The following is a 27,502-nucleotide window of genomic DNA, read 5'->3' as shown; positions in this document are numbered from 1 at the left end:
TCAGGCAGCTCATACAGTGATCCTTCCTTTCCTTCCCCTCATTTCAACTACAGCCTCACCTTCCATGGAGCACCCATCCAGCTGGATCCTGTTCTCCCTCCCAGTCCAGCCACTGCCTCCTCATGGCATGATCAGCTGCTGCTGAGGGCCCAAACTGATAAATCCAGCTCCAAAGTGCATCCTCTGTGTGTCACTGATATTCCCTCTCACCATGGGGAACCAAGGGTACAATGACAACACACCACAGGCTGCACCTGGTGGGGCAAACCTCATAAGAAATGTTGTTTTCAACAAACTGGACATTTCTCTCCTCAAATATTTGGAGTATTGGAATTCTGGAAATCTCACAGGTAATGCAAATGTCCATGGTCAAGGCTATTCCTTCCACTGAACCACTGGCACCCAGGTTTGGGGGGCAAAGGGCTGGCACTCACATGTCCCTTGTCATCCTCCTCCCCAGGGCCACAAAGCCAAATTGCACCCAGCCTTCCTACTATTTAACCACTCTTCTGGGATGTCAGGAAAGCTTCTTTACCCCCTCTAGCCACTCTCCCTGAAGGACCAACATCTCTGATGGAAGAAAAGAAGTTGACTCTAATTTATAGCTGGAATACAAAGTGTCCCAGGAGGAGCAGTGCCTTAACAGTAAATCTGGGATGATCACAAAGGAAATAAAACCTGAGGCCAGGCAGAGAGAGGCAGTGATACTGGTCATACTGTGACTCCAAAGGCAGGGTGTACCTTCTCCAAACATGGAGGAGTTGGTGTTTTCCTGGCTGCTGCTAAGGAATATTTGAATAAAAGCAGCACAATGAAGGAGGGTGAGGGTGCAGAGCTCTGAAAGTACAACAAGGTGAGAGCCGGACCTCTCACCCCCACTGACCCGAGGAACAGCAGGGAAGTTTCTCCATGATCCACACATCAGGAATCTGCTTCACTTCTAGAAAGAGCCACTTGGAAATATTTCACATTCCTGAGTGATGCTGCTGGGCTGCTTACCCTGTCTGCTTACAAACTTCCAGCGTTCCACGCAAAAAGCTGGAGGGACCCTTTGGCCAGATCACGCCAATGGCACGTGAGAGCCAAGGCAAGGGGGCCACAGCAGCCAGAGGGAGGGCAGGCCATGGCTCCAGGGTTTTATCCAAAGAAAGTCAGACCTGTTCCCTGGGCTTTAGGTCTCAGATTTATGACACAACAGCTTCGTTTCCCCAGAAACAAAACTTCCACAGTGATTTCTTTCCACCCAGCAGCTCTAGCCACTAACTGCAGCACTTCAACAGCTGAAGAGCCTTTGGATCTGAGGGTGGCCAGTGCATCCACCCTCCAGAGCTTCACACACTGTGTGGGTGCTCTCTATACACGTCTGCCTTGGCCTCTGTCCTCCTTGTCCCAAGGCCCTGCTTCAGGTTTTAGCCTTTTTCCTCGCCCTTTCACAGCCAGCTTCCTCCTCAGTCATCAGCCATGGAGAAAATACAGCCACTTCCTCCAGAAAGCTGCACTTTACTCATCCTCCAACTGCCAGGAGGCACCCTCTGATCTCCAGGACCCCATGCCTAAGAGGGAAAATAATTATTCTTTCCTGAGGAAGCCCAAAGCTTCTCAAAAGACTTTCTCAGGTGAGCCCTCTTGGCTCCACTTGCCCTTTCAGCTCTAATCAAACTCCTTCCTGAAACACAACCCTCCAGTGCTGAGATTCCTGCGTCACCACGTTTTCAGTGGTGCCAGAGCAGAGAGCATTAGACAAATCTTTTCCATTTGTGTGAAGAAACAACAACAAGCAGGTCAGCAAACTCTCTCCTGCGTCATGCGTCTGCTGCTGTGACATTTGTCATCTCCTGCATCCCAATCAGCTCCTCAGTGCGAAGGTGCCTGTCCCAGATCAGCTGTGGAGCACAGCAAACACGCTGCCCTACAAAGGAAGGAATTACAGCTCTCCAGGAGACAGGAAGAAGGAGAAGGGTTCGAAAGACGTCAATGTAGACTTGACTCAGGATTTGCAGATGACATCATGACACGACCTTCCGCTTCCTGCAAGCCCACACAGGGCACAGCAACCCTGCACAAACCTCCAACACCTCCTCTTAGGTAATCCCCACCTTGCCTCACAAACATCAATTAAGCTTCTTACCTGCCTACCTCTCTCAGGGCTGCTGAGGATTACATCCTTCTGCAGAAAAGTCTCTGTCTCAAGGTCAGTCCGTGGCAGGAGCAGGATTACAACTCCAATTTCCTTTGCCTACAAAGCTCTGCTGGGCTGCTTGGCTCCAGCATTTCATCTGCCTCAAATGGATGAGCCAGCAGGGCTGGAGGTGTATCTCCAGCTCCGTGGCAGGACACAGAATTGTGGCACCTCTGGGCTTGTGCTCCCAGATTAGGGTTTGCAGCAGAAGGAACCCCTGCTGCAGCTGGATCACACTCTGCTGCTTGGTACCATTTCCATGGGCTGAGAGCCACAAAACACAGCCCACACGCTCTGGAGAGCTGAGGGATAAAAAGCCTCTGAAGACAGGTCTGGTGACAATCCTGCTGCTCTGCAGGATCAGTCCTGGGCATGCAAATGAATCCAGTGTGGACAAGGATCACTGCTCCCTGAAACTCCTGGAGTTTTGCTTCCTCCCACACTCCTGACAGCCTTCTTGGGGCTATCCTGTTTCAGGCCAGGAACTGGGCTTTGATCACCCTAGTGGGTCCCTTCCAGCTCAGGATATTCCATGACTCTGTGATTCATGGCTTATGCTTTCATGAAAAGGCAGTAATTTTACTGCAGATATTCTGCTTAAGTAATTAATTGCCTTGCGGGGGGCTCAGCTTTCCAATTAGCAAACTTGTCACTTCAGATGGGTTTTTGTCTGTTATTACATTAATAAAAAAAAAAAGCAAACACTGCCAGGAACAGTCTGTTGCTCCCTGCAGTGTGCTGTGGCAGATGAATTAGTGTTGAGCAGAAACATTCATACCACAAGCACCACATTCATACCCTCCTGCCCCATCCCCTGGCTGCCAATGCAAGGCAGACTAGATTAGTTAATTACATCTTTAATCCTTAATGATGGAATACTTGGAAAACTATCATTGATCTTACAGGACATAATTCATGACCTAATTAGGGTGATAAAACAGTGAGATTATCATCTTGCCAGCTATTAACGTCTAGCACTGATCTGAGTTAATTAGAAAAGAGAGGGGTGATTTCTATGCTTCTGATTTGCAACACAGCAGCAGAGGAATGAGGAGGCTGCTAAAGGCAGGACAAGCCATTTCTAGCTCTCAGACTACTCTCAACTCGACCAACTGTTGGTTTTGCCCAGGAAAAACCAGACACATTTAACCCTTCAGCTTAATTTGTTCAGCCTTTTGAGTCATTGGCTCAGTGGGACCAAGAGTGTTTGATGCTGTTCATCTTTCAGAGGTTCAAAAGTGGAGCACAGAGCTCCTTTTCTTTATCTTCTACAGAATTGAGGGGATTCATCAAGGTTCTTGGTATGGAATCACTTAGGTTGGAAAAGACATCCAAGATCATTGAGTCCAACCTGTGACCCATCCCCACCTTGTCACCCAGCCCAGAGCACTGAGTGCCACATCCAGGTGATCCCTGGACACCTCCTGGGATGGGGACATTCCAATGCCTGAAGTTTGGACTAAGTCTTCAGTCACTCTCAGTCTGGACTAAAAACACCTAAAAATCAAGAGGATCTTTGACCTCCAGAGTTAAACTCACCCTCCCCTTAATGGCAATGATGGGTTGTGACTGAGAAAAGAAAAAAGCTCTTTTCCCTCACCGGCCCTTCACTGTGCTTTTCCTGGGAAGGATGCAGCCCCACCTAAGTGCCAAGCTTGGATTTCCTTCATGGCTGCTCACAGGCCTGTTAGGGTCACAGGATAAATCTGGAAGATGAGCAACTTGGGAGCTTTCTACCCTCCTCAGGGCTGGTCTCCCCAGGAAACCCGTCAGCAGCAGAAGAGGACGTGCCTTTGGAGTGTGTTACCTCTTCCATGAGCTTCCTGCAGTGTCTTGGTTTGACTTCCTAACTGGAGCCAGCTCCTGAGCACAGCCCCAGCCCCGGCGCTCATTAGAAATGCCCACACGAGTTATGACACAGCTGCCGTCCTCCCCACACAGGTAATGTTTGGGTTCAGGGCTATGACTGTGATCCTCGAGATGAGGGTGTCATTTCTTGGCTCTCTGCCACCCAGACAAGCCTTCAGCAGCTGAGACTGTAAATGCTACCACAATGGGCTGGTCAAGGAAAAACAGCTTTGAAGTTGGGCAAGAGCGGCCAAACCGAGACTTCGAGTAACACCAGGCACTGAGGCTGCTGCGCTCCTGTGAACGTGGAGGAAAGTGCAGCACTGGGCAGGAGCCAGGGAGTGTTTGGGGTCAGTGTGGTGCACAGCAGATTCTTCTTTTCTCATGTTGCAGCACGAGCTCAACAAACCACACCAACCTCTGGCTCGAAGTGCAGGCACCGAGGGAATCTCAGTGCTGAGGGTGAGACAGGGAATCCTGTGGGCACCCCTGCCCTGAAGGAGCTGTCCCTGCACACACCCCACTCACAACAACTCCGTGGAACAGGCTCTGAGTGCTCAGCAGGGAACCTGCCACGTCTCTGATGTAAAGCACCAGGCCAAGTGCTCACCTTGTTATCAGAATCGTGCAGCTCTGCCCACCCAGCTTGGCTCTGTCAAGTGCTTTAAGGGAAATATGACAAAAAAGGAGAAAAGAGTGATGCAGTCTCACAGCCCAGCTGGCAGTGACAAAGCAGGAAAGTTCATCCCATGTAACTGCACACCTGTAATCATCCAGGTCCTGGCTGGCATTGGGAAACTTCAATCTGGGTGAGGTATCTGTTGTAGGAGACTCTTAATATTAAAAATCACCTTGAAGCTCGCAATAAAAGTTGATGAGAGCTGAACAGTTTGCATATAAGGAATCTTCCATATATCAGTAAGTATTGGATTATGGGAAAACAAGACTCAGAAACCTTTTTGAGACAATATTTCCCCTGTTATTTGCTATTACCCAGTTTAATGGCAGCACAGAGCTCTCACAAGTTCCAAACCACGCAGAGCTCCCAATTCTTATTCCCAGTGATGAGGCTCTGCTGCCTCACAACTCACTGCCAGTAATACCTGACTGAAAGGGAACCACAAGAGGCTCACAACAACTTGTACTGGGTTTCTCAGAAGAGAAACCAATGAGTAAGAAATGGAAAATAAAAGTTCACTCCTGCTTTCGAAGCCGCTGAACTGGGAAGGACTTGATGTGACTTTCTGAAGTATTTCTGGTGTTCTGCGAGAGCCTTTTCACAACTGCTGGGGGTGAATAGTCCCAGCAAGAGTCTGGTGACTTGTAACTCACCAGAAGGAGGTTTTCCTCCTCTTTTGTGTGAGCTTTTGTGTTGGACAGTCCATGACGAATCAGGTTCCTGCAGTCATTTGTCCCAGACTCTTGTATGTCATCCCCTCTCCAACTTTACTGCTTTATTGCCTGCAAACACCTCCAGCCCACACAGCTCCTGCTGGGAAAGGCACTTCACCATCTCTCTGAGGTTTTAATGGGGAACCTGTCAGCTGAGCATGCTTACAGCACTTCCCAACATTTCTGTGGAAAATGCATCATCTTCTTAAGGAAAAAGCAAGGAGATTCCCCAGAGTTATGCAATTGTGCTGTTCAAAAAGGAATTTCTGGTCAGGAAACTGCCACTACATAAAGATGTGCTCTCCAATAACTGGGTCAAAACTAGGTAAATATTACTAATTCCTCTGTAAAGCATTAACTGGAAGAAAAAGGAAAACCAGACAAGAGAATGAGATCTATGAGGAGAGCAAGAAAAAAGCAGTGCTTTACTTGAAGCAGCCTGTCTGGCTTTTCTGTTTTTTAAAACAAGAAACCCAAGGAAACTCAGCTCTGTGAAGTGGCTGATAAGGTGACCCCGGATTTCACAAGCAAACACACAGAACTGAAGTCAAAGAAACTGTGAGCAAGCAAGAAATGTGAGATACCATCTCTGAAGTAAACGTGCAACAGGCACAAAAAACGATCTCGAGCTTGATTACACTCCTGCCTTCAGTTAAACATTAGTCAACCTTAACATTATTCCTGAAATTATACTCTTGATCCAAGACAGAGCTGCACAAAAACAATGCAAGAGCCTCTTGGTTATCAAAATGGTCAATCTAAGCAAGGTTTCAGAGCCTTTTAGCTCAGCACTGACATCTGTTGCTATCAGGACCATCATGTGAGCCTGACAGAAGTTCCACCCTTCCCGACTGCCCAGGAACTGTGCCTCACACTCAGTGAGCTCACTGCCACATCAGCAGGGTGATGGAGAAGGTTTCCTCGAGCCCAAAACAAAGGTAGATGTGTTAAGAGTTACTAAAAGTTTACTTTGAGGCAGGAAGAAGATGAGAACAGGAGGGAAAAAATAAAATTCTGATTAACTCGGTGTTAATAAGTACTTCATACTTGTTCAATGAATAATTTTTAGAAATAGAAATTATTTCCATTTTCTCACAGCTGACACCACCTGGGGCAACTTGTCCTCAGACACAAAACCTGTGAATAAGGTTTCCTAGTAAGGCTCAACAAAAGAAGGAAAATTCACACATTAATAAAACTACCCGCATGAATCAGAGATTCAGCTCTGACATCATAAAAAAAAGCAATTATTGATATTAAATTAATAATTCTTATTTTATGCAATCCATTTCTCCATGCTGCTAATTATGCAATCCAGCATGCATCTAATAAAGGATCAAGCAAGTCTGGAACAGCTTCCTCTATCAAAAATAGTTCAGAACCAAGTTTGCCTATTAATTTTGGCAAATTAAAAAGCTGAATGATTGTCTGAGAATTTGGACTCAACCTAAAGGAATCCCAAACCCATTAGGCAACTAAATGACCTAGTGAAATTACAGGAATATTTCTCTCAGATAACAGTAAAGCTGTAAAGATTCACATGCACACAAACAGGGGAAAACATGACTTTTACTTACATTTCAGTGGCTATGAATCCAGTGAGCTCAGACAGGAAGAGAAACAATATGAAGAGACAGCAGCAGACAGAGACTGGAACAGAGGCAAGGAGAGGAAAAGGTTAGTTTTGTATGTGTAACAAAGACAAAAACTGTTTTCACACAGCCTTATCACTGCCCCTATGGATATGCCACCCATGCACAACTGAGAATGAACAATTTTTAGAGTCCATGACCAAGAGGAGCCCACCAGAGCAGTGACTTCAATGCCATGCCAATATCCAAACATCCTGTGGAACCATTAAAAATTCAATTATTTTATGAATGCATAAATATCCAACGTGTGTCTTTCCCACTGAGCAAACACCAAAAGATTCTGTAGACAAGAAAAAAAAATAAAAGCCCTCACATTCACATAAAATCCTGACCACTGCATCCCCATCCTTGGGACTTCCCAAAGGCATGTCTTAATTCTGCTCACAGGCAAGATTATCTAGAAAACCCTCATCTTAATTTCTTTGCCTCTTGCAGTGAAAATATGAGAATCCCTTGGCTTAATAATTAATGACCCAGAACAGGAATATCTTCCACTTTTGGGCCACTTTTTTCTGTCATGAATTCCATCTTCCCACATTCTCCTTTTTCAGCACACAATGCTGGTCTGCCAGCACTCCCTCTTCTTGACAACATCACTTCTTTGGAGCCTTGGCTCCCAATTTTATCACTATTAAAACCTCCAGAAGGCAGAAAGAACCAGCACCTCCTTGCTTTGAAAGGACACAGTCCCCTCACACTGTGTTTTGGGGATGAGGAGACATTTTGGCTCTGTCAGGTTCCAAAGCTCTGTGTAAAGCACCTCAGAGCTGGACAGCAAAGAAATGGCAACACTGGAATTGTGCAGCCAGTGCCTGACTTCTCTCATTTCTCCATTTGCTGACCCTGCAGAGAGGGAAAATCCCCACTGAAGGAATTGTGAGGTAGCCAGAAGACAATTCCGAGGAGTTCCAACCTGGAATTGCATGGAGGGAACCCAAAGTAGCTGGAATTTTACTGTTTGCTCTTCACCAGGAAATTATTCCAACCCCTGAGCAGGGACATTGAAGCAGCAGTGACAGTCACCCACACAGCAGGGGCTGGAAGGAAGCAGAGCTGTAAATCCTCTGGATCAGGGATGACTGGAGCAGGCAAGGATGGGCCAGCTCAAGGGGACAGGGCTGCAGTGTGTCCCTGTGTTAAATACAATACCCAAATTCACCACAAATCACTCACAGAAAGGCAAAGCAGGAACTGACTGACAGCCAGAGCACAATCCCAGCACAGCCCTCTGTGAAATGACCACTAATTAGGGTTGAGAAATACAATTTTTTTCAAAAAAAGCCACGTTCCTCAACTTTATTCCACATGACCTGCACAGCCTGGCTGCCCATTCCTTTGGGAAGCTCAAGTAACAACAGGCTGGGAACAATTTTATCACTCCCTTGGTAAAGATTGTGAGAGGCAAGGGAAGGAAAGAGGTGCTGAGGGCAAGTACTGAGACAGAGCCTTGAGTGACCTAAAGCCTTGTGCCTCATTCTTCCAGCTCTGAGGAAAGAGAAATGCGTTGCTTCCCCTTCCTCATCAGAGTAATTTCAACTGTGGATTCATTTATTGGCCCACTCTAAAATGCAATGGATTAACAGATGCCAAAAAATCACAGAATCACAGAATAATGAGGTTGGAAGAGACCTCTAAGATCACCAAGTCCAACCTATGCCCTCACACCTCACCCAGATTATAGCACCCAGTGGCATCTCCAGTCTTTTTAAACACATCCAGAGATGGTGATTCCACCACCTCCCTGGGAAGGGCATTCCAGTGCTTTATTATTCACTAGCTAGGATGAGGAAAGAGAGGAAAAAACCCCAAAGACCAGTAGGAAACCAGGAAGCAAGAAGGGATATTAATCCTGAAGAGAAACCTCAGATGGGCACACAGCTGCTCCCAAGTCTTGGCTGCCAGGACACAGAAGGTGACCAGGGCTGTGACCCAGCTGAGCCCTGGCACGGGGCACCAGGAGAAAGCTCTGCTTAAAGCACAGCAGCAAATTCTTGTGAGAACATCCACACCTACATAAGAGCCCAAAAAAAGAAAGCAAGGCAGCACATGAGCAGATCCAGTGTTTGTAGTGCTGATCACTGACAGAGAGACACGAGATCTCTGATCTCTGGCAGTTGCAGGGAGAGTGTTTGACGTAGACAACCCTTTTTTCTTTAATTGCTTCCCATATTCCTTGCTGCTTTTTATAATCCCATAAAGGCTTTCCACAGCATCAGCCAGACCTCTCTGCTCTCAAGCATTTCTAGGAAAGCCTGCTACTACTAACTCTCTTAACTAAATTCTCTCCCACAGCTTCCTCTCTCTTCCAGTTTTTAAACTTCCTTCTCTGCCACTTATATAATCAAAATACCTCCTTCTTTTCCAGTACTTGCTCCCTCAAGTCCATTTTCAGTTCGGCTCTTGCAGTGAAGGTTCGTGACAATACTTAGCAAACACAGCACAGTAAAATTCCGCTAACCTGGATCTAAAAAACCCTGCAAGAATGCCCTGAAGTGCCTGGCAGGGACTGACTTCCAAAGCTCCTCAATGCTTTTCCCAGTTCTCAAACCACAGAGTCAGTTTTGAAGCTGTAAAAGAGAATACTGAAGGTGGGCATGAGAGGGGATATAAAATCATGAGCAGCCTGAAGGAGGTGAGTGGGGAACAATCACTCACTGTCTCTTCCACTATGGGAACTACATGGAAAGGGGAGGTTAAAAACAAGGGAAGGTTTTCCTTTACACAACTAAATTCTGAGGATTCTTGACTACAGATGCTGAGGTTGCATAAGAAATAAAACCTGTTAGATTACAAAAAGGAATCATACATGCCCTGAGGAAGACATCCATTGAGGGATACCAAACACAAAGGAACCAACTCCAGCCTAGGAAGCTCAAGAGCCAACTGAGCAAAGCCTGGTGCAGTGTTTAACCTGCCCCTCCTGCTCCTTCTCAGGCATCTGCTGCAGCACGCTCTGGGACAGAGGACACTGCACTGTTCAACTCTTCCTATACACACACATTTCCAGGGCAGGGGCAGTTTTTGGCATGAGGCTCAGGTGCCAGCATTATCAGTTACTCTCTCCAGAGGCAGCATTTCCTCAGCTGCAGAACAGGAGCTCCTCTCTCAGCCTGGAGCTGCAGGCACAGACGTTCCCAGCACAGGAATTTATGCACGGGGTGCTTCAGCTGCTTCTTTCACAGTGAGGGCTTTTACCTGCTTCCATGCAAATGTGCAGTCCTACCACCCACATTTGACAAGTGTATTATATTATATTTGGAAAAGTAGATTAAAGGCTGGGATCAGACAGAATCAAACAATTCATGCATAAAGCTTCGTTAGCTGCAAGAGCACGGCGACGTTCCCACAGAGCTCCAACAACATCTGAGACAGGTTTTTTAAAGCTCTAATATGATAACATGATCAATGTATCAAAGGTTGCTGGTGTAGACACACTGCTAATCTGCAATCCCAAAAGGATGGGAAACTCTGCCAAGGTTTTTATTCCTGCACTAACCTTTTTGTACTTATCCCTTCCACTCCAAACCCCGGCTGCGTACATTCCTGGCCCTGCCTCCCCACCCCAGGAGAAATGAGAGAAAGTCAAAGTGTTTAACACATCACACAGACTGAGAACATGGAGCCATGTCTATATTAAGGCATAAAATTAATAGTATTTATTATTCAGTGGAGCAAACTGTTACGAAGCACAAGGAACGGGTCCTGTTACAGGCGCCATGTGAATCATAACTCGGATATTTCCTGATGTGTATTTAAAACTCCAGCCCCCAAACAGCACAGAGTATTTCTGGATAACGTTTCCATGTGTGCATACAACATGTGCATGCAAACTATGCATCCACAGCGATGGCTGGGGAGCAGGAGGGTGCCAGCAGCTGCCTGGCCTGCAGGCTCCTCTCCAGAGCCCCAGAGCTCCTGTCCAGCCAGATGCCAACTGTCAGGCAGCCAGGAGTGCTGCTGCTGCTGCCTCTGTACCCAAACATGGCCAGGTTGTCACCACGTCTGTCACAGAGGCACCACAGACATGCTACACACAGTGGGAGGACCTGGAAAAACTGGTGGAAGAGAGACAACAGCACAACAGGGATGCTGCCCGAAGAAGGGACCTTTATTGAGGAAAAGGAATGAGTGACTTCTACACACCTCCCAAAGAAGCCCACAGCAGTGGCTGTGTTGCTCTGGACAAACCTCACTCCAAGTAAATTCTTGGTTCCTTCATTCCTAAAAAACTTGTTTGTAGCTGAGTGGCTGCCACACAGATCTGAAGGATCTTGTACGCAGCCTTCACTGCAAATCTGGGATTTCAAAATCCATACCTAATAAAGCCTCAATAACTCCAGCTGGCTTCTGAGCTTGCTCATGTTCAAGACCACCTGCTCTTCTCCCTCAAAATCCCCCAACACTTCCTCTCCCTTAGCTGCTTCTTCCCTGAAAGCCTTGGCCCCTTCAGCCCTGGTGAGAAGCAGAGCTTTTTTTCTCCATCTCCTTTCTTCTGTAATCTGATCTGTTCCCTAATAAACCTCAATCTTTGTTTTTGAAAATAGACCTTTATACAATCCAAAAGTCACTGTTGAAACCCTGCAGTAAGTCCTTTCCTATTCCAGAAAGCCTTCAGCACCAGAAGTGATACTGAACTAAAGTTTCAGCAGAAATCATATGGAAAAGGCCTAAATTAATAGTTGGATACCATGGACTATTTTATATCTGCTCTGTAAAACTTGGAGGACTTTAAGAAAGTCAAAATAAAGCTGCAGTCATAGTAATTCCACATGATCACTAAAGCCTGAAAGCTTTTTTGAGAGGCAGAACCTTCCCCTGCACTCAAGTTCCCAGTGTTAACACAACCTGACTTCCCTAAAGCAATTTTTCACCAGGTCATGCAACCTTCCCAGGCTTCCAACTGGCCTGGCAATGGGCTGGTCTCACCCATGGCCCCCTACAACACCTAAGATTAGTGGCTTTCAAATTACAAGCCACAGGCTTGGTCAGACAGAAGAAAGCCCATTAGAAAAGCTGCTCACAAGATCCTCTCAGGCAAAGGCACCAGTTTGTTGGCTGCCTGTGTGGTTCAGAAGCTTCTATCAGGCTGCCTAAAAACACTGTGAGAAAAAGAAGGAGAACCAGTTAGAGAAGAAAATCAAAGCCTGAGAAGCTGTAAATAACAATAGAGAGAAGTCAGCTAATAATTGTAAGTAAGAGTCACAACCTTGAAGCCTTCCCACAACAGACTTATCACTTGAGCTGTTTACTGCAGATCTGAAAGCCTAAACCCTGGTGGCCTTTGATGGTTTTTTTTTGCTTCTAAAATACTCTTTTGCAGGTGATTCATAACAAGACAAATTCTCAAAGGGAGCCCAGTGGCAGTGTGGGAACTCTTAGTTTCCAAAACAGCAGAGAAGGCAGGATCACTCACAAGTTCAAAGTGTTCTTTCAAAACACCAAATCTCATCCGCCCCTGAATTCCCAAACAGTTTGAGTCAAGCTCTTTGTTCCCAACTTCAGCAAACCTACATGGGAGTTGGGATACAAGTAATTCAGGGGCCAGGAGAACTCAGGGGACAAGGACTCTGAGAGTAAATATTTAGGGAAATGTGTTATCTTCACAGAAGCACAGGATAGTTGAAGCTGGCAGGGACTCTCTGGAGCCCATCCTATCCAACTGCCCTGCTCTGAGCAGGTTGCTCAGGGCCAGCTCTGGTTGTTTGGAGCATGCCCAAGGACAGAGACTCCACACCAGCCTGTTCTTCAGCCATGCTCACAGGCAGGAGTTTCTCCAGCTCACAGAGGGCTTTCCTTTGTGTCCTGATTCACTGGCACTGACTCAGACCTGCGTGCTGTCACCAAGGGATGTGACATCACTCACGTCAGCAATGACACACAAGACTACTGACCCATCTCCCAGCATGGCTGAGTGGGGCACAGCTCCCTGATCAAAGGAAGTCCCTGCTCAGAGGGACAGGAAAGCTGCATGAGCAGGGTAATGACAGGCCTGGCAGGCTCAGCCTGATCAATGTTTACCAAGCCCTCTGCCCAGCCAGCTCGCTGCACATAATTGTGTGAAATGGCATTACTCAGCCTCCAGCCTCCCTCAGGAGCAGGAAGGAAGGAAAAGGGGCCCAAGGCAAGAGATGTGTATCAGCCAAAGTCTGTGGATTGATACATGGGAGTGAGAGTGGATCCCTATCAGTGGTTGGAGCTGGAGGCTCTTTAGGACCCCTTCCAACCCAAACCATGCTTCAATTCTGAATTCACACAAACCATTCCAGTGTTTGAAGCTGCCTCAGCAACAAAGGACACCCTTTCCAATGCTTACCATCCCTTTAAAAGAATTCCCTGCAGACAGAGAGGCCAAACAATCTTTAATTTTAGACCAGGGCTATGCAAGGACATCAAAAAGAAGTTACTTACTAATGGCCCCTGTGTAGGTTGGCTGTGTAAGGTCTTTTGGCACCTTCCTGTAGATGTCAAACCTGAAAGAGGAAAAGCACCAGCCATAAAACAGGTGGAACATTTCAATACATTTCATGCCCCCACAGGGATGAACGATGCTGAAGTTTTTTCCATCCAGCTTTCCAACAACATTTTTTCAGTAGGCAGGAGGATATGGGAAGGAAAAACAAAACAAAAAAAACAACCCTTTTCTTTTGTACAATTATGTAACTGTGCTCTGTCTTGGCTCCCATTTCCAAAGCATTTCCCCCCACCTCCCTGCTGTGGATCTGTGCAATCTGAACTGTGAGAGCAGCCAGGCAAGAAGTCATGCTGGACAAGTTTATAGACCACTGTAAAAAGAAAAGGATACTCTACAGACTCCTGAATAAAAAACCCAGTAAAACACAACCTGTATTGCCCCTTGTCATTTATATCCTGCAAAGCCAAAAACAGATAACCAACCCCTAAGTCAGAAATCCAGGTGTTGAGACCAAAAAACATCACTTGGACATTGGATACAACAACAGAAATTAACCCAACAGGTTTGTTCCTCCCCCAGCTAAGTCCAGCTTAGTATTAGATGGTTGTTTTGATTCAGTCATAGTTTTTAATATCCATAGGGCTCAGCTTGGCTATTTTAAACTGCCCATGGTTAAACTCTCCCTGCCCTCATGTGTTAGCTGTGTTATTTCCTACCACCCTGTGCTCCTGCACGCCCAACCACAATGCAGCTCTGACATCAGCTTTTCCATCACTCAATAAAAATTAATTAATGCATTAAAAACACCCACCCACCCACCCTAAAGAAGGAAGTGACCGCTTCTCCCTAAAAATAGACTTTTTTGGATATGCCACAAGTGGGTGAGAGCTGATGGTTTTTCCAGCCCTGGAGAGGGCTTCCAAATTCCCAGTCCACATTGCACCAAGATGAAACACCCCTGTGTTTATTCAGTAGCTCCTACTGCATCAAGTATTTTATTGGGAGTTTAAAAACTAGATAACTGTTCTTTTCTTTATCTTCAGCTGCTGAGGTAACTCTGAGGAACTGCAGGAACAAAACAGCATTTGCCTTGCAGGACGTCAGGAGGATCCTGTGCTTCACTCAGGAGCTGAAGCTGGAGGAAGGAAAGGAGGAGAGGGAATGGAGAGCAGGTAGGAAGATATTTCAGGTGCCCAGCTCAAGTCCTGAATGAGCTGTGCCATCACCAAACACCCCAACAACCCTCTGTGAGACACCTGACAGCACAGGAGCTGTGTTTTCATCACCCTTCTCACTGCTGAGCCTAAACAGACCAGCAATATTCCCCAAGCAAACAATCCATGTATGGTTTTCCAGCTGCCCTGAGAACATCTGGAAAGTGCTGTTTGCATTCTTTCCACATCCACCGAAGCATCAGGATGGTGAAAGAACCCAAAGTAGCTGATGACATCATGGTCTCACAGGCAGAGGAAGCTGCTGCTCTCCCAGCCCATTAAATGCTGCAAGCTGGCGTCGTCTGGCCAAAGTCACAATAATAGATCAACAAGGCTAAAAAAGCTGAGAGAGAAACAGGGGGAGACAGAGCACGTGAACACCAGGAGCTGCTGAGTGTGAGCCAACACTCAGAAATAGGAACCAGCTCCAGGCTGGACTCAGTAAAAACAGCAGCGTGTGGATACTATAAAAGGAAGTTTGTTCTCACCATCAGAAATATTTACTAGTATTGAAATGATGGCCCATCACAGCTTTACAAGAAAAAAAGAATCCAGCTTTTTAAACAGCTCACTGGAAAGCTGATGTCATATGAGGCAGAGTTCTCTCCTCTGAGATTTTCATTTCATCACATAAGTAACACCCAACACCACAAATTAACTTTTCCATGGCCTAAGTAAGCTTGGATTAGGCAGAGACACTACAAAAAGTGCTTGATTAAGGTTTTATGGATGAAAGCAGAAGCTTGAAGGATGACATCCAGAACCTGACCCAAGGGGAAGGGAAGGGAAGGGAAGGGAAGGGAAGGGAAGGGAAGGGAAGGGAAGGGAAGGGAAGGGAAGGGAAGGGAAGGGAAGGGAAGGGAAGGGAAGGGAAGGGAAGGGAAGGGAAGGGAAGGGAAGGGAAGGGAAGGGAAGGGAAGGGAAGGGAAGGGAAGGGAAGGGAAGGGAAGGGAAGGGAAGGGAAGGGAAGGGAAGGGAAGGGAGGAAGGTGTATTAAAGCTTGCACAAGGATGCTGAAATGATCACAACAATCAAAAAAGACAAGTTTGGGATAAGAGGCAAACACTGCCAGTTAGATTTTGCTCACTGATGTGTGGCACCAGTAAATCCAAATGATCACCAGCCCAAAAGAAAAAGGACTGGCTATGTGTAATCTCCTGGCAGAACAATCAATTGCTTGGAAAAGACACTTTCTGAGCTAGGAGGGTTCACAGTCAGGCACAGGAACAACACTCCTCAGGGTTCCAGGCAACTTCTCATCTGATACTGGCCACAATTTATACAATGTCCTCAGTCTGATCCCTGTTAGTGAAAACTGCAGGGGGATTGTGCACTCAGAGAAGGGCAAGGGAAAGCCCAAGTGGCATCAAAGTTTGAGGAGAATGATGGAGATGGCATGGCCAGGACAAAGAGCCACCTTCTTCACTCTATTAAAAACCCCAAGTTAGAAGATATGAAATGCAAAGGATTCAATGACAGCTTGAAAAGTATGTTTGTGAGACACAGAGAGATCAAATGCAATGAGGACAGAACCCCAAAGAGGCTTCATTAATTACACATATTATAAAAATAAATAAATCAAGCAAATGTCTCAAACAAATCTGTGAAGCTGACAAGAGTTATTGTAACAGGAGACCTGAAACCCCAAGAAATGAGAGATTTGTGCAGCTCCTATCAGACCTAGAGTTATTATAACAGGAGACCCAAAACACCAAGAAGTGAGAGATTTGTGGCAGTTCCTATCAGACCTAAGGGTTAAAAATCTGCCTCCACTAGAAAAGCTTTTCTCCTTTGCCACTGGCTCCTTGCCTGCCTCCCAGAACTGAAAGCAATCCCAGGAGAGCACTTACACTGTGCTGGGAAGAGAAAAGAATGAGGATTAGACAGCAGAGATGATTTGTAATGCACAGGGAGGAGCTGTGTGCATGGCACAGGGGAACAGGTTTTACCTGCCCTCAGGTCAGACGTTCCTGCAAGCACCTGCAGTAAAAATTCCAAGAAGCCTCCAGGTTCCTGAGGCATTGGTCACTTGGAGGAGTATTTGTAGCCTGGGAACAGAGAGGAACCTTGTGCTGTGCTGCAAGAGCTGCCTCCCTGCTGTAGCCCAAGCAGTGGAAGGTGTGAGCAGTGCTGCAGGGAGCCTGGATGTGCAGAGGGGCTGTGACCGTGCTCACAGGGGTCTGAGGATGAGGGAAGAGACGAGGAGCTGACTCCATGTTTCAGAAGGCTGATTTATTATTTTATGGTATATATTACATTAAAACTATGCTAAAAGACTGGAAAAAAGGATTTCATCAGAAGGCTGGCTAAGAATAGAATAGGAAAGAATGATTTACAAAGGCTTGTGGCTCGGACTCTGTCTGAGCCAGCTGGACTGTGATTGGCCATTTATTAGAAACAACCACATGAGACCAATCGAAGATCCACCTGTTGCATTCCACAGCAGCAGATAACCAATGCTTACATTTTGTTCCTGAGGCCTCTCAGCTTCTCAGGAGGAACAATCCTAAGGAAAGGATTTTCCATAAAAGATGCCTGCAACAAGGGGCTGCACCTGCCAGCTCACAGGGCACCCTGTGCCATCCTGAGATCCACTGGCAGAGCCTGGGAATCATCTTTCATGACCAGGAGGAACCAGGGTGTAGATTTACAACTGCTCAGTGAACTCCCTTAACCTGCAGCTCATGCTGCTTTAGGAAGGGAGACATCACTTCACACCCCCACAGCAGGCACATGTGCATTTTCCACTGCACCTTGTTTATATTTAGCTTTTGGCAAGTTTCTTCCTCCCCTCAGAAAGGAGAGACTTGTAAGGAGAAGTTGTATCTTTGAGCTGATCAATTAACATCGTTTCAGAGTGGAAACAACAAACTTGCTGCTAGGAAAGTTCTTCCTCCAGGTCATCCCTGTTCTCATAAAGGGAAGGCTGGGCCTTGCAATTCCAGAATTTAAGGCTAAAGATAGAATTAGGCTGTCATCAGTACAACAAAGGAATTTCCTGACACATCTAGAGTGTCTTTTCTTTCAGTGGAGAGCAGGGTTGCAAAGAAAGAAATAAAAAAAGCCCGTTTGGCAATGTCAGAAGTGTGCAGGAACCCACATCCATAACTAACATGAAGGAATGCTACAAAATGGTTTTTTATCAATCCAAGAGTTGAAAGGACATGGCAAAAAAACTTTCTCACCTTCCTGGTGGGAATGTCAACAAACTGGTAAAGCAGCATCACAGAGATGAGCAGGGTCATTCCTAACCAGGTTCAAACAGAGAATTCACAAATCTCTGTGTGATTAAGGCAGGTGTGGGGCAGAACTCCAGCTCTCTGATGGACAGGAGTGCCACAGTCCTCTTGGAAAGAGGGAGGTGAGATCAAGGTGGTGACCTCAAAGGAGCCAAACAAAAGGGTGGCACATTTCAAGGGCCAGCAAGTGCCAGAAGGATTTCAAAAGCTGTGCCTACACTAATATTAACAGAAGTATATCATGGAATCACACAATGGTTTGGGCTGGAAGGGAGTTGAAAGAGCATCTCATTCCAAACCCTGCCATGGGCAGGGACACCTCCCATTGTCCCAGGTGGCTCCAAGCCCTGTCCAGCCTGGCCTTGGGCACTGCCAGGGATCCAGGGGCAGCCAAAATGATTTCCAAGAGCAGGTGAAAGAGCTGTGCTGGCCCTTAAAGGAGCTTATCACAGACTCATGGAATGGTTTGGGTTGGAAGGGAGCTTAAAACTCATCCAGTGCCACCCCTGCCATGGCAGGGACACCTCCCACTGTCCCAGGCTGCTCCAAGCCCTGTCCAGCCTGGCCTTGGGCACTGCCAGGGATCCAGGGGCAGCCACAGCTCCTCTGGGCACCCGTGCCAGGGCCTCACCACCCTCACAGTAATTTTTTTTTTCCTAATATCCAATCTAACCCTACTATCTGTCAATTTGAAGCCATTCCCCCTTGTTCCCCCAGCTCCTTGTAAAATTCTCTCTCCATCTTTCCTGCAGCTCCTTCAGGCACTGGGAGGCCACAATTGTGTCACCCCAAAGCTTCTCCATTCCAGGTGAACAACCCCAGCTCTCCCAGCCTTTCCTCCCATCCTGGTGCCTCCTCTGGATCTCTCCAGCAGCTCCAGGTCCTGCCTGGGCTGGGGTCTCACCTGAGCTGTCACTGCCAGTGCTGGGTGAGAGGCAGGGAGGGCACAGGACCCAAACAATGCAGTTTTTTTCTAGAGTTGATGCTTGAGCTGCCTCCCCAGAGCAGAGGATGAGCTCACTCCCTCAGCAGGAGCTGCCTGCCAGCGCTTTATGTACACTTGAGCAGTTTCAAGTTTGGACCCGAAATATTTCAGGAAATGAAGTAATAAATACATTATTTCACTGAAGATTTCCACACCTCCAAACAAAGACTCCTCTCTGGCATCTCTGGAATCTGAGAAGAGCTTTTTCAACAACTCTGTAAGACGCTGTTAAGTTTTTCATGAACAAGAAGCAAAGAATGTGAGGCAATAAAAAACCCCCAACAACTTTTAAGGAGAACTAAACTAGACAATGGCTAAATTTAAATGTCCCATAACAAAGGGAAACTCTGATACCCAAAGGAGTTCATATCAGAGAAGGAAAAACAATTCCTCCTTCAGTTTCCAGCATTTGCCCATCCCTCCCTGGCACAAAGACAGGAGGGATGCCCTGGCCATGGCACCCAGGCTGAATTTCTCCCAAAATCACTGATGTGGAGTCCCTGCAAAGACCCAGCAGAAGCTCTGGAGTGAGCAGCAGTGGAATGTTCTCATGTACCATTCTGCAAGGTCTGGTTTTACTGATTTACCTGAGGGGCCAAGGAAAGGCTGTTCTGGAGCTCTTGGACTGCATTTTGGATTCCAGTTAATCAAGCAGAACTGTAACACATTCCCATGTGGCACTTGGTCACAGAACAGAATTTGGGCACTGTACATCTGCAGAAAATAAATTCATTTTTGTCCCCTTCCAGAAATTAATGCTCACAGACAGGGGAAAAATGGTTGTGTTCTTCAGGCAGATTATGTTTTTCCCCAGGAGAACCAAATATTTAAACATCAATCTTCTTTTTGAAGCATACTGGCTCTACTGCAGGTACTTCAGCACATCCTGAAAGTCAGAGGCTGTGAGCATTCACTACAACAAATTCCATTTTTGATGTCAAAGATGATTAAGAAAAACTAAAAACCCAACCAGTATCATGGCTGACATTCCACTTTTAGCAGGTCAGTGGTGGTGTAAATACACCATTATCATCTTGGCTCAGCAGAAAGGGTCCATGGCTGTGATTCACCCAGAAGAATGTGGGTGTTGAAACAACACTTGGTTCTCCACCTCCCATGCTCACCAGCTTGGAGAAGTGACATCTATTTTTCAGCAGATACCACACTTGGAGCTGAGGTCACTAATTCCATGTGACATTACTCACTCTCAGTAACGAGTCCAGTGTGGAGTGAACAACTACCTTAATTTCATTACACATCAGCAGCTTTGAGATCTCTTTGAATAAATGAGGCCGCCTGGTGCTGCTGAACCAATTTGTTTCACTGACTTGAAGTGACTTGCAGGGACAACACATTTCCAGCAGACACAGAATTCACTATGAAGTTAATCAAACACCTGGCAGTTCTACAGCAGAAGTGGCTGAGCTACACAAAGGGGGAATTATCAAATACAGAGAGAAAAAGTCAACTTTGAGGGTGTGGAGGATCCCTCACTGGGGATATTCCAGAACTGTCTGGATGTAAAAGGTTGGATCAGTGACCCACTGTGGTCCCTTCCAACATGACCCATCCTGGTGACTCTGAAACAAGGGGTTTAAGGTCAGTAGAAATGCCATCCCTGGTGGTTTCCTTCTTGGTAAGAAACATCACTTCCCTGAGGAAGAGATGGGCTACAGGTTGAAAAAGAGAAAGGCAAGACAACTATAACACACAGACATGGGGTGGAAATAAAGAATAATACACCTTTCCAGGCTGAGATGGCTTCCTGATCAACAAAACCCCTCACTCAAGGGCTCAGTTAAAAAGAGCACAAAGAAATAAAAATCCCTCTCTTCAGCCCTTCAGTGAGAGGCTGCCTTGGGCAGTACCACTCAGATTTCTGTGGAGAACCCTCTTCTCACACAGGATTTCTGTATCTGCAGTACAATTAATTCACTCCCAAAGCAGGAGGCAGGAATGAGTCTGTCTTTTCACAGCCCCTTTGAAGCCATAGCTGTCACACCAAAACCACTCTCCTTTTTTTGCTCTAAACCTTGCACAGCAGCTAACACTGCATCTTTAGGCAATTTTCTCTGTTCTCTAAAGTGAAAGAAGACTAAGTTGGCCTTTGAGAAGCGATTTCATGCCAGAACTGTTTCCCTGCCACTGCAAGGGAATACAAGTGGGTTAAAGCAGTTCCCAAACCCTGTTTACCCTTTGCTTGTTTGCTGCCCCTCCTCATTGATCAGCAAGGAGCTGCAAACTGCAGATAAACCCCAGTGAAATATTGCTGCTGGTTTCCCCCATTTGTCAAGTCCTCCTTGCAAAGGGGACCAGAGCATTTGAGGCTGCAAACCTCAAATCTCAAGAAGCCAAGAAGGCATGAGGTCACTATTTCTCCACACTCACCAATTCCTGACTAAACAAAGAGCCTGCCTGTTCTTTACTAAGTCCACTCATTACATACTCACCAGTAAACCCAGTTACAACGTGGAAGAGAGAATTTTTACTGTTACACACTGTACTTGTCATGTTCAAGGAATGACACACAGGCAGCCCATGCAGACATTAAGTTTTAAAAAACTCAGTCTTGAAAAAAAAAAAAAAAGGTGCTTTTTGTCAAAAGAAGATCAAGTACTCTATTTGTTACACTGGTTTTCTTCTTCAGGTGGACAGAAAAACTGCTGCACTGTGCATTTCTGGGAATATTCATTCAAAACAACAATCCTAGATGGTTTTTGGTGAAAAAAACATCAAAAAAATTACAGCACCGTGGAAGATGCACAGAGAGCAAGGCAGGTGCCAAACACAGCCCTGGACAGTCAAGCCTATGCCAGCTTACATTTGGTTTTTGATAAGAGTCACTTCGAGGCAGGTCTGTCTGATAACAGGCTTGAAAACATCCACTGCCTTTTCTTTGAGAGCGTCTGTCATTCAGACATTCTAAACAAATTCATTTTTAGGCCACATCCCTCAGAATTACACAAGCCTCTCTAATTACTTCATGTAGATATCAGTGAATCCAGACAACTACAATTTCTATTTAAGTGCCTTTAAAGAGAGCAATCATCCTCAGCTCTGAGGATTAGTTTTCCCTGGAGACAAGGACATAACCTTGGGATTTGTCACTCAAAACACTTCTGTTCTTCTCTTCCCATTTCCTATCTGCCTCCTTGAACCTTTTTGTTTTACGAGCAGAGAGCAGAGATGGTTGATTCCATCTCCTTTATCTGGGTTCCCCACAGACCTGGTGCAGAGACAACCAGCTCTTCCCACAAGATTTGTATAAGTGGGTCTATTTTGAAGTTTGATTTCACGACAGAAGAGCTGCAGGGGCAATTCAGGAAACCAAGGCAGGTGTGAAGCAAGAAGAGAATGAAAAACCTCAGCCCCACTTGAGGAAACACATCTGAGTGCACATGAAATGAGCTGGAACAATGGCTCTGGAAAGTCCCCTCCATCCCACCACACAGCTTTGTTTCCTCATATTCCTGCTGCTCCCACCTCTGGAAGACCCTTTCCTAGAGACAGCACAAGAGTTTATGGACTATGATTCATTCAGTAGCTGCTACTATTAAGGCCCTTAGCAGAGACAGCAATTACAGCTGAGAATCCACTTTGCATAAAACACTTCATCATTTTGAAGGAGGACATGGGAGGCAGAGAGAAACTCAGTCATGGTAAATATAACTTGGATTAAGTCCATCTGACATTCAAAGATGACTGTGCACAAACAGACTCCATTTTCTCTCTCCAGGAACACTTCAGAGGAGGTCGGTGTTGCAAAGGGGAGATCAGAGTTTAACCACCCTGTCCCAGCACCTTCCCTTCTCCCTTTCCCCAAATCAATGCAGCTTGGAGGCAGAAGGGGAGGAAAAAACCCAGGCCATGTTGGTTATTTTCCATGTGAATTCATGGTATCAAAAGGAAGCTCTGCCTGCTGACTGAGCAGGATCATTCAGGCTGGAGACACGAATAGAAACGCCCTGGCTTTAATCCCCAGTGGTATTTCTAGAGAAACCTTCCCACCAGAGGCATGCTGCTGAGTGACAAGCAGCATCTCTATCTGTGTGCTCTGCTGACTTCTCAGGCAGCTTCTCTGCTCAACTCAGCAAAGCCTTAAAATTTAGAAGTGCCCAAGAGAAAACCTGGCTCCCTCCAGCTCAGGCACAGTGGGGTCTGTGATCAGCCCCTGGAACACCCAGGGAAATGGGTGGCATTCCCCATCCTCTCCCCAGCATCCAACACGTAAATATTAAATAAACCAGATCCTCAAGCTGTAGCTTCTAGATCAGGAATGGACACTGGGAGCTCCTGGGACCAGAGGAGGCTGCGGAGCTGAGCAAGGGCCTGGAGCATCTTGGTGCCCAGGAGATGCTGAGGGAGCTGGGGCTGCTCAGCCTGGAGAGGAGCCCTCAGCCCTGGGGGGTCCCTGGGTGTCCCTGTGTCCCCCTGTCCGTCCCTGTGTCCCCCTGTCTGTCCATCCCTGCGTGCAGAGGTCGGAGCAGGCCCAGCTCTGCCCCAGGCCCAGCCATGGCCCCAGAGCCCCGGGCAGGGCCTGAGCCCAGCAATTCCCCTCAGAGGAGGCAGAGCTGCTGCCCTGGGCAGGGCCAGCCCTGAGCAGAGCCCAGAGGGGCTCTGGGGTCTCACTGCAGAGCAGGCTGGACCCTCTGCTGTGCCCTGAGCTCGGGGATGGCCCTGCTGGAGCAGGGAGGTGCCACCAGGGACCCTCTGTGGTCCCTCCAGCCTGAGCCATCCCGTGGAACTGCTGTCCTCAGACTTGATCTCTTGAGACCAAAAAAAAAACCCAAAATAGATGGGGCTAGAAAAAAAAAAAAGAGAAACTAAGATGGCATAGAGAATAGTCCAGGGTTACTAAAAAAATTAGATTTTAAATTAAAATCCAATCTCTTAGCTAAGAGCTTCCAAGCTGTTTAACAGGCAGCAACTGCTCCTCTGTTTCCTTGGGTCACTCCTCCCAAACAATGACTTTGGGACAATTTATCCCTGCTTTGCCAACAAAGCTGCTGGGCACCAGGACCTCAAGGACACCAGCTGAGGAGCACAAGCCATCAGGTGGCTTTTAAGCTCTTCAGAGACCATCTAGCTCTAAATAAAACCAAGCAGGCTTAGACACAGTCTCACTCCACCAAAGGTAGGCAGGTACTTCTATCAGAACACACTTTTCTGGCTTCATTCCCTCCTACAAAGCACATCAGACACTCATGGTAAGATCTTGAAAACTGTTGCTTCTGTAAAATGGATAAATCTAAAGCCACCAATTTAGCTTTCAACATGACAGCTCAAGCTGAGGGGAAATACAGAGGTAGAACAAACAGCACAGCTGCGTCAGGTTTGCACACAAGGAACTCTTTTTATTAGCAAAATACCATTTACTTAAAAAATAAAATCCCAGATGCCTGTCTGAAGTAGTTGGGGGGAGTGTTACTGCTCACAGTTGTTGAAACCATCCCTAGAACTCCTCTGCCCAGGACCAGAGATAAAAAGCCTAACCTCTTTACTTGCTAAATTGATTTCATTCAGCAGTGTAACAGCTGGAGTGTGCAGAGATGGCCTGAAAGATCTTTTACCCCATTCCCAAGGACAGAATATGTGAAATAAAACAGCAAAGATGGCCCTGGAGAACAGCTGGGGTCTGGGACACAGAGAAGGCACAAGCAGGACACAACTCCCCTCTGCTTAGTGACCCTGCCAGGGGCTGGGCATCACCAGGAGAGGAGAGGAACAAAAAGAAGCCTGGCAAGGAACAAACACTGCTCAGCAATGCCCTGGGCTGGATTATGTTCCCCAGGTGCTTGAGAGCTGCTACAGGAAAAAAAGAAGTCAGATGTAGGATGGGCTTTAATTGGGGAAGCATCAAGAAAAGCCTGTCCTTTTAAAGCAAAGCCTCTTTACTGGACACTAAAAAAGTAGTGAGTTCCAACACCCTCTGCATTTTCAGTTCCTGTGCTCCTTGCTGTACCTGTGCTGGGAAAAAATCTCCAATTTTGCTCCACAAACCTAGCAAAGAAAGAAGAATTTCCACACATAGTAAATTCATTCTAAAACAGGTGAAGAAGTAGAGTTACCTTATTCTTACACCTTACTCTACACATGTATAGAAAGCATTAATTTTTCTATTTTCATTGAGAAATATTAGCTCAAGATTTAATTCTGAAATCCTTTCTCTAGCTGTTTTTCTCCCCACCCAAAGGCAAGTGCATGTTCTGACAGCTCTACAAGAACACTTAGCTCCTACAACCCAGCACAGACAATAAAATCAATCACTCTTCTCCAAGTCCAACCAAGTAGGTGAAATGTGTTTAAATGAATGGGAAAACAATGGCAGGAAGTCAGCAGCAGGGACAGAAAAGAGGAACTACTGACTTTTGAGCACTTCATTCTGCTAATTCTTTGTTTAGATGACATTTCTATGTTTCCTGACTGCTGGCAGATGAGAACATGATGTGCAGGGAGCAGCTCAGGACAGCTCTGGCAGAGCCAGGCTGTGATCCCAGGATGAGCAATGGGAGCCAACAGACCTGATTTTGTTCTGCTCACTGTGTAATTCCTGTTCCACTCAATTAAACCTTTCTTCTTCAGCTCGTTCATTCTGTACAGCAGCACCTGGCAACATCTGCCCAGCTTTCCTCCAGCACGTGGCAATCTACAGGTGGGAAAATGCAAATATCTGAAGCTAAACTAGCAGAGCTCCAAGTTCCACCTGAAGGAATGGCTGGGGGGATTTTTAGATTGGATATTAGGAAAAGGTTCTTTGCCCAGAGGGTCGTGGGGCTCTGACCAAGGCTGCCAGAGCTCCAGGAGAGTTTGGACAACACTCCCAGGGATGCAGAGGATGGGATTGCTGGGGAGTCTGTGCAGGGCCACGAGCTGGGTCAATGATCCTTGTGGGTCCCTTCCAGCTCAGAATATTTTGAGATTCTCTGATTCTTTGAAGGTCTGTACAAGGAAAGCAGCAGGAAGGTGACTTTAGGAAAACAAACTGGATGTGCTCTGCAAAAGCACAGCTTGGTTCAGTACCAGGGCTGTGCCTGGAGAGCAGCTTGGGAACAGTGCTGGTGGTTTTGGGAATTGGGACACAAACTTTGAAGCATGTGCAAAGTAAGATAAGTGATCCTGCTAATCGCAGTTTCACACAGAAAATAAACACTGAATACACAAACACCAAAGCTTGGCCCCGAGTGTGAGCTGGAGATGCAAATACAGATTCAAAGCCGGACCAAGAAGCCGATACTTGTAAATACCAAGACGTTATTAACACATTTTATAAGATTACACCCCCGTAACAGCAGATAAATTACACACCTCATTAAGCAATCGGCCAGTCCTCATTTACACACAATGGGACATTAACACACACTGCAGAACCTGGGCTTTACTGGACAAACTCTCAAGGCTTCAGAATTACATCGGAACTGGTTAATCCTCCATTACTTTGAGCAAGCTCTGATATGAGAAGGACCAGACAGGGAGATGGAGGGGCTGATGGAGTTTTAAACCAGTTTATCTGGACTGCAAGCCGGTGAAGATTGCAATTTTTCAAATGCTGTATGACTGACTTCTCACTCCCAACATCACAGCAGTTTTCAAAGCAAACAGGATTTTTTTCTGACCTGCTGGCTCTCCACACTTACAAACCCAGGAGTGAAATGTAGGAATACATTTCCTTGCCGGCCAGCTCCTCCCTCTTAATTCCAGTTCCAAGAACATAATGAAACCAACAGAGGAAGTGTCTGAAACAAGGAGGAGTACTGAGAACAAGAAAACAAGGTTAGGCCAGGAGGACTGCCATTAATTATATAATCCAGCCTTTGGGTAAGTGGACATTTAGGGAAAGGGGCTGAGAGAAGCTTGGAGGCACCAGCCTGAGCACATTATGTCATCTGGCCTGCTGGTTACTTAGCAGGTACAGGATCTGCATAGGGACAGAAAAACAAACCCATTTATTTCTAGGACAAAACACTTGCAATCCTCACAGCTGCTGAAAAAAGGCACAAAAATTCATACATTCTGCTCTCACTTAGATTGATTCCAATTCTCCTTTCTCCTCCCTTCTGCCTGCCCTGTGGTTCTATTGTGCTGCCCTGCAGAACACCTTTTTGTCAACCATGTGCCAAACTTTGTGGTTTTATTCTTCCAGTGCATATCAAGGAGTTCTCTCAGGAGTATACTCAGCAATTGTATTGCTGCAATATGCCAAAAGTGCAACTATTTTAGGTGACACTGAAGGATGGAAGACAGGAAGCAGTACATCACTTTTCTTTTTCCTGCAAAATAAAATGTGACGCTCAAACACGTTCCAAAGGCAATTAGGAGGAGGAGAAAAGTATAATCTCAAATACTCAAAGGTGGAGTCTTGCCAGCAAGCATTTTATTTCCTTTTAGGCACTGAAGCAGGTGTCAAAATGAAGGATGGAAGAGAAATGTATTTTTAATAAAGTGAGCAAATTACACTTTGCTTCATCAAAACAGGAGAAAAGTGTCATGGAGAAAAAATGCTCAAGTAAGGGGACTGGTATTTAAAGGGATCCAGCCCTTTGCTGGACTGTAAGAGCCATTGTACTCCTGAGTGGGAGCAGCA

The 27,502-nt window shown here is 46.3% G+C and overlaps 1 protein-coding gene across 1 annotated transcript in view; it reads right to left on the bottom strand.

Annotated features, from left to right (window-relative positions):
• Positions 1 to 27,502, bottom strand: part of ERGIC1 (endoplasmic reticulum-golgi intermediate compartment 1) — a 55,705-nt gene that overhangs the window by 20,610 nt on the left and 7,593 nt on the right. Inside the window, exons 2-3 of the mRNA XM_054643028.2 lie at positions 13,480 to 13,541; positions 6,997 to 7,069 (exon numbers count right to left, since the gene is read on the bottom strand). Coding sequence (XP_054499003.2) covers positions 6,997 to 7,069; positions 13,480 to 13,541 — 135 coding nt within the window. The remainder of the gene's footprint in view (positions 1 to 6,996; positions 7,070 to 13,479; positions 13,542 to 27,502) is intronic.

The sequence above is a fragment of the Agelaius phoeniceus genome, chromosome 15 (genome assembly GCF_051311805.1).
Source record: "Agelaius phoeniceus isolate bAgePho1 chromosome 15, bAgePho1.hap1, whole genome shotgun sequence".
Lineage (NCBI taxonomy): Eukaryota > Metazoa > Chordata > Aves > Passeriformes > Icteridae > Agelaius > Agelaius phoeniceus.
Note: the sequence above shows the minus strand (reverse complement) of the source record. Positions and strands in the feature narration are given on the sequence as shown.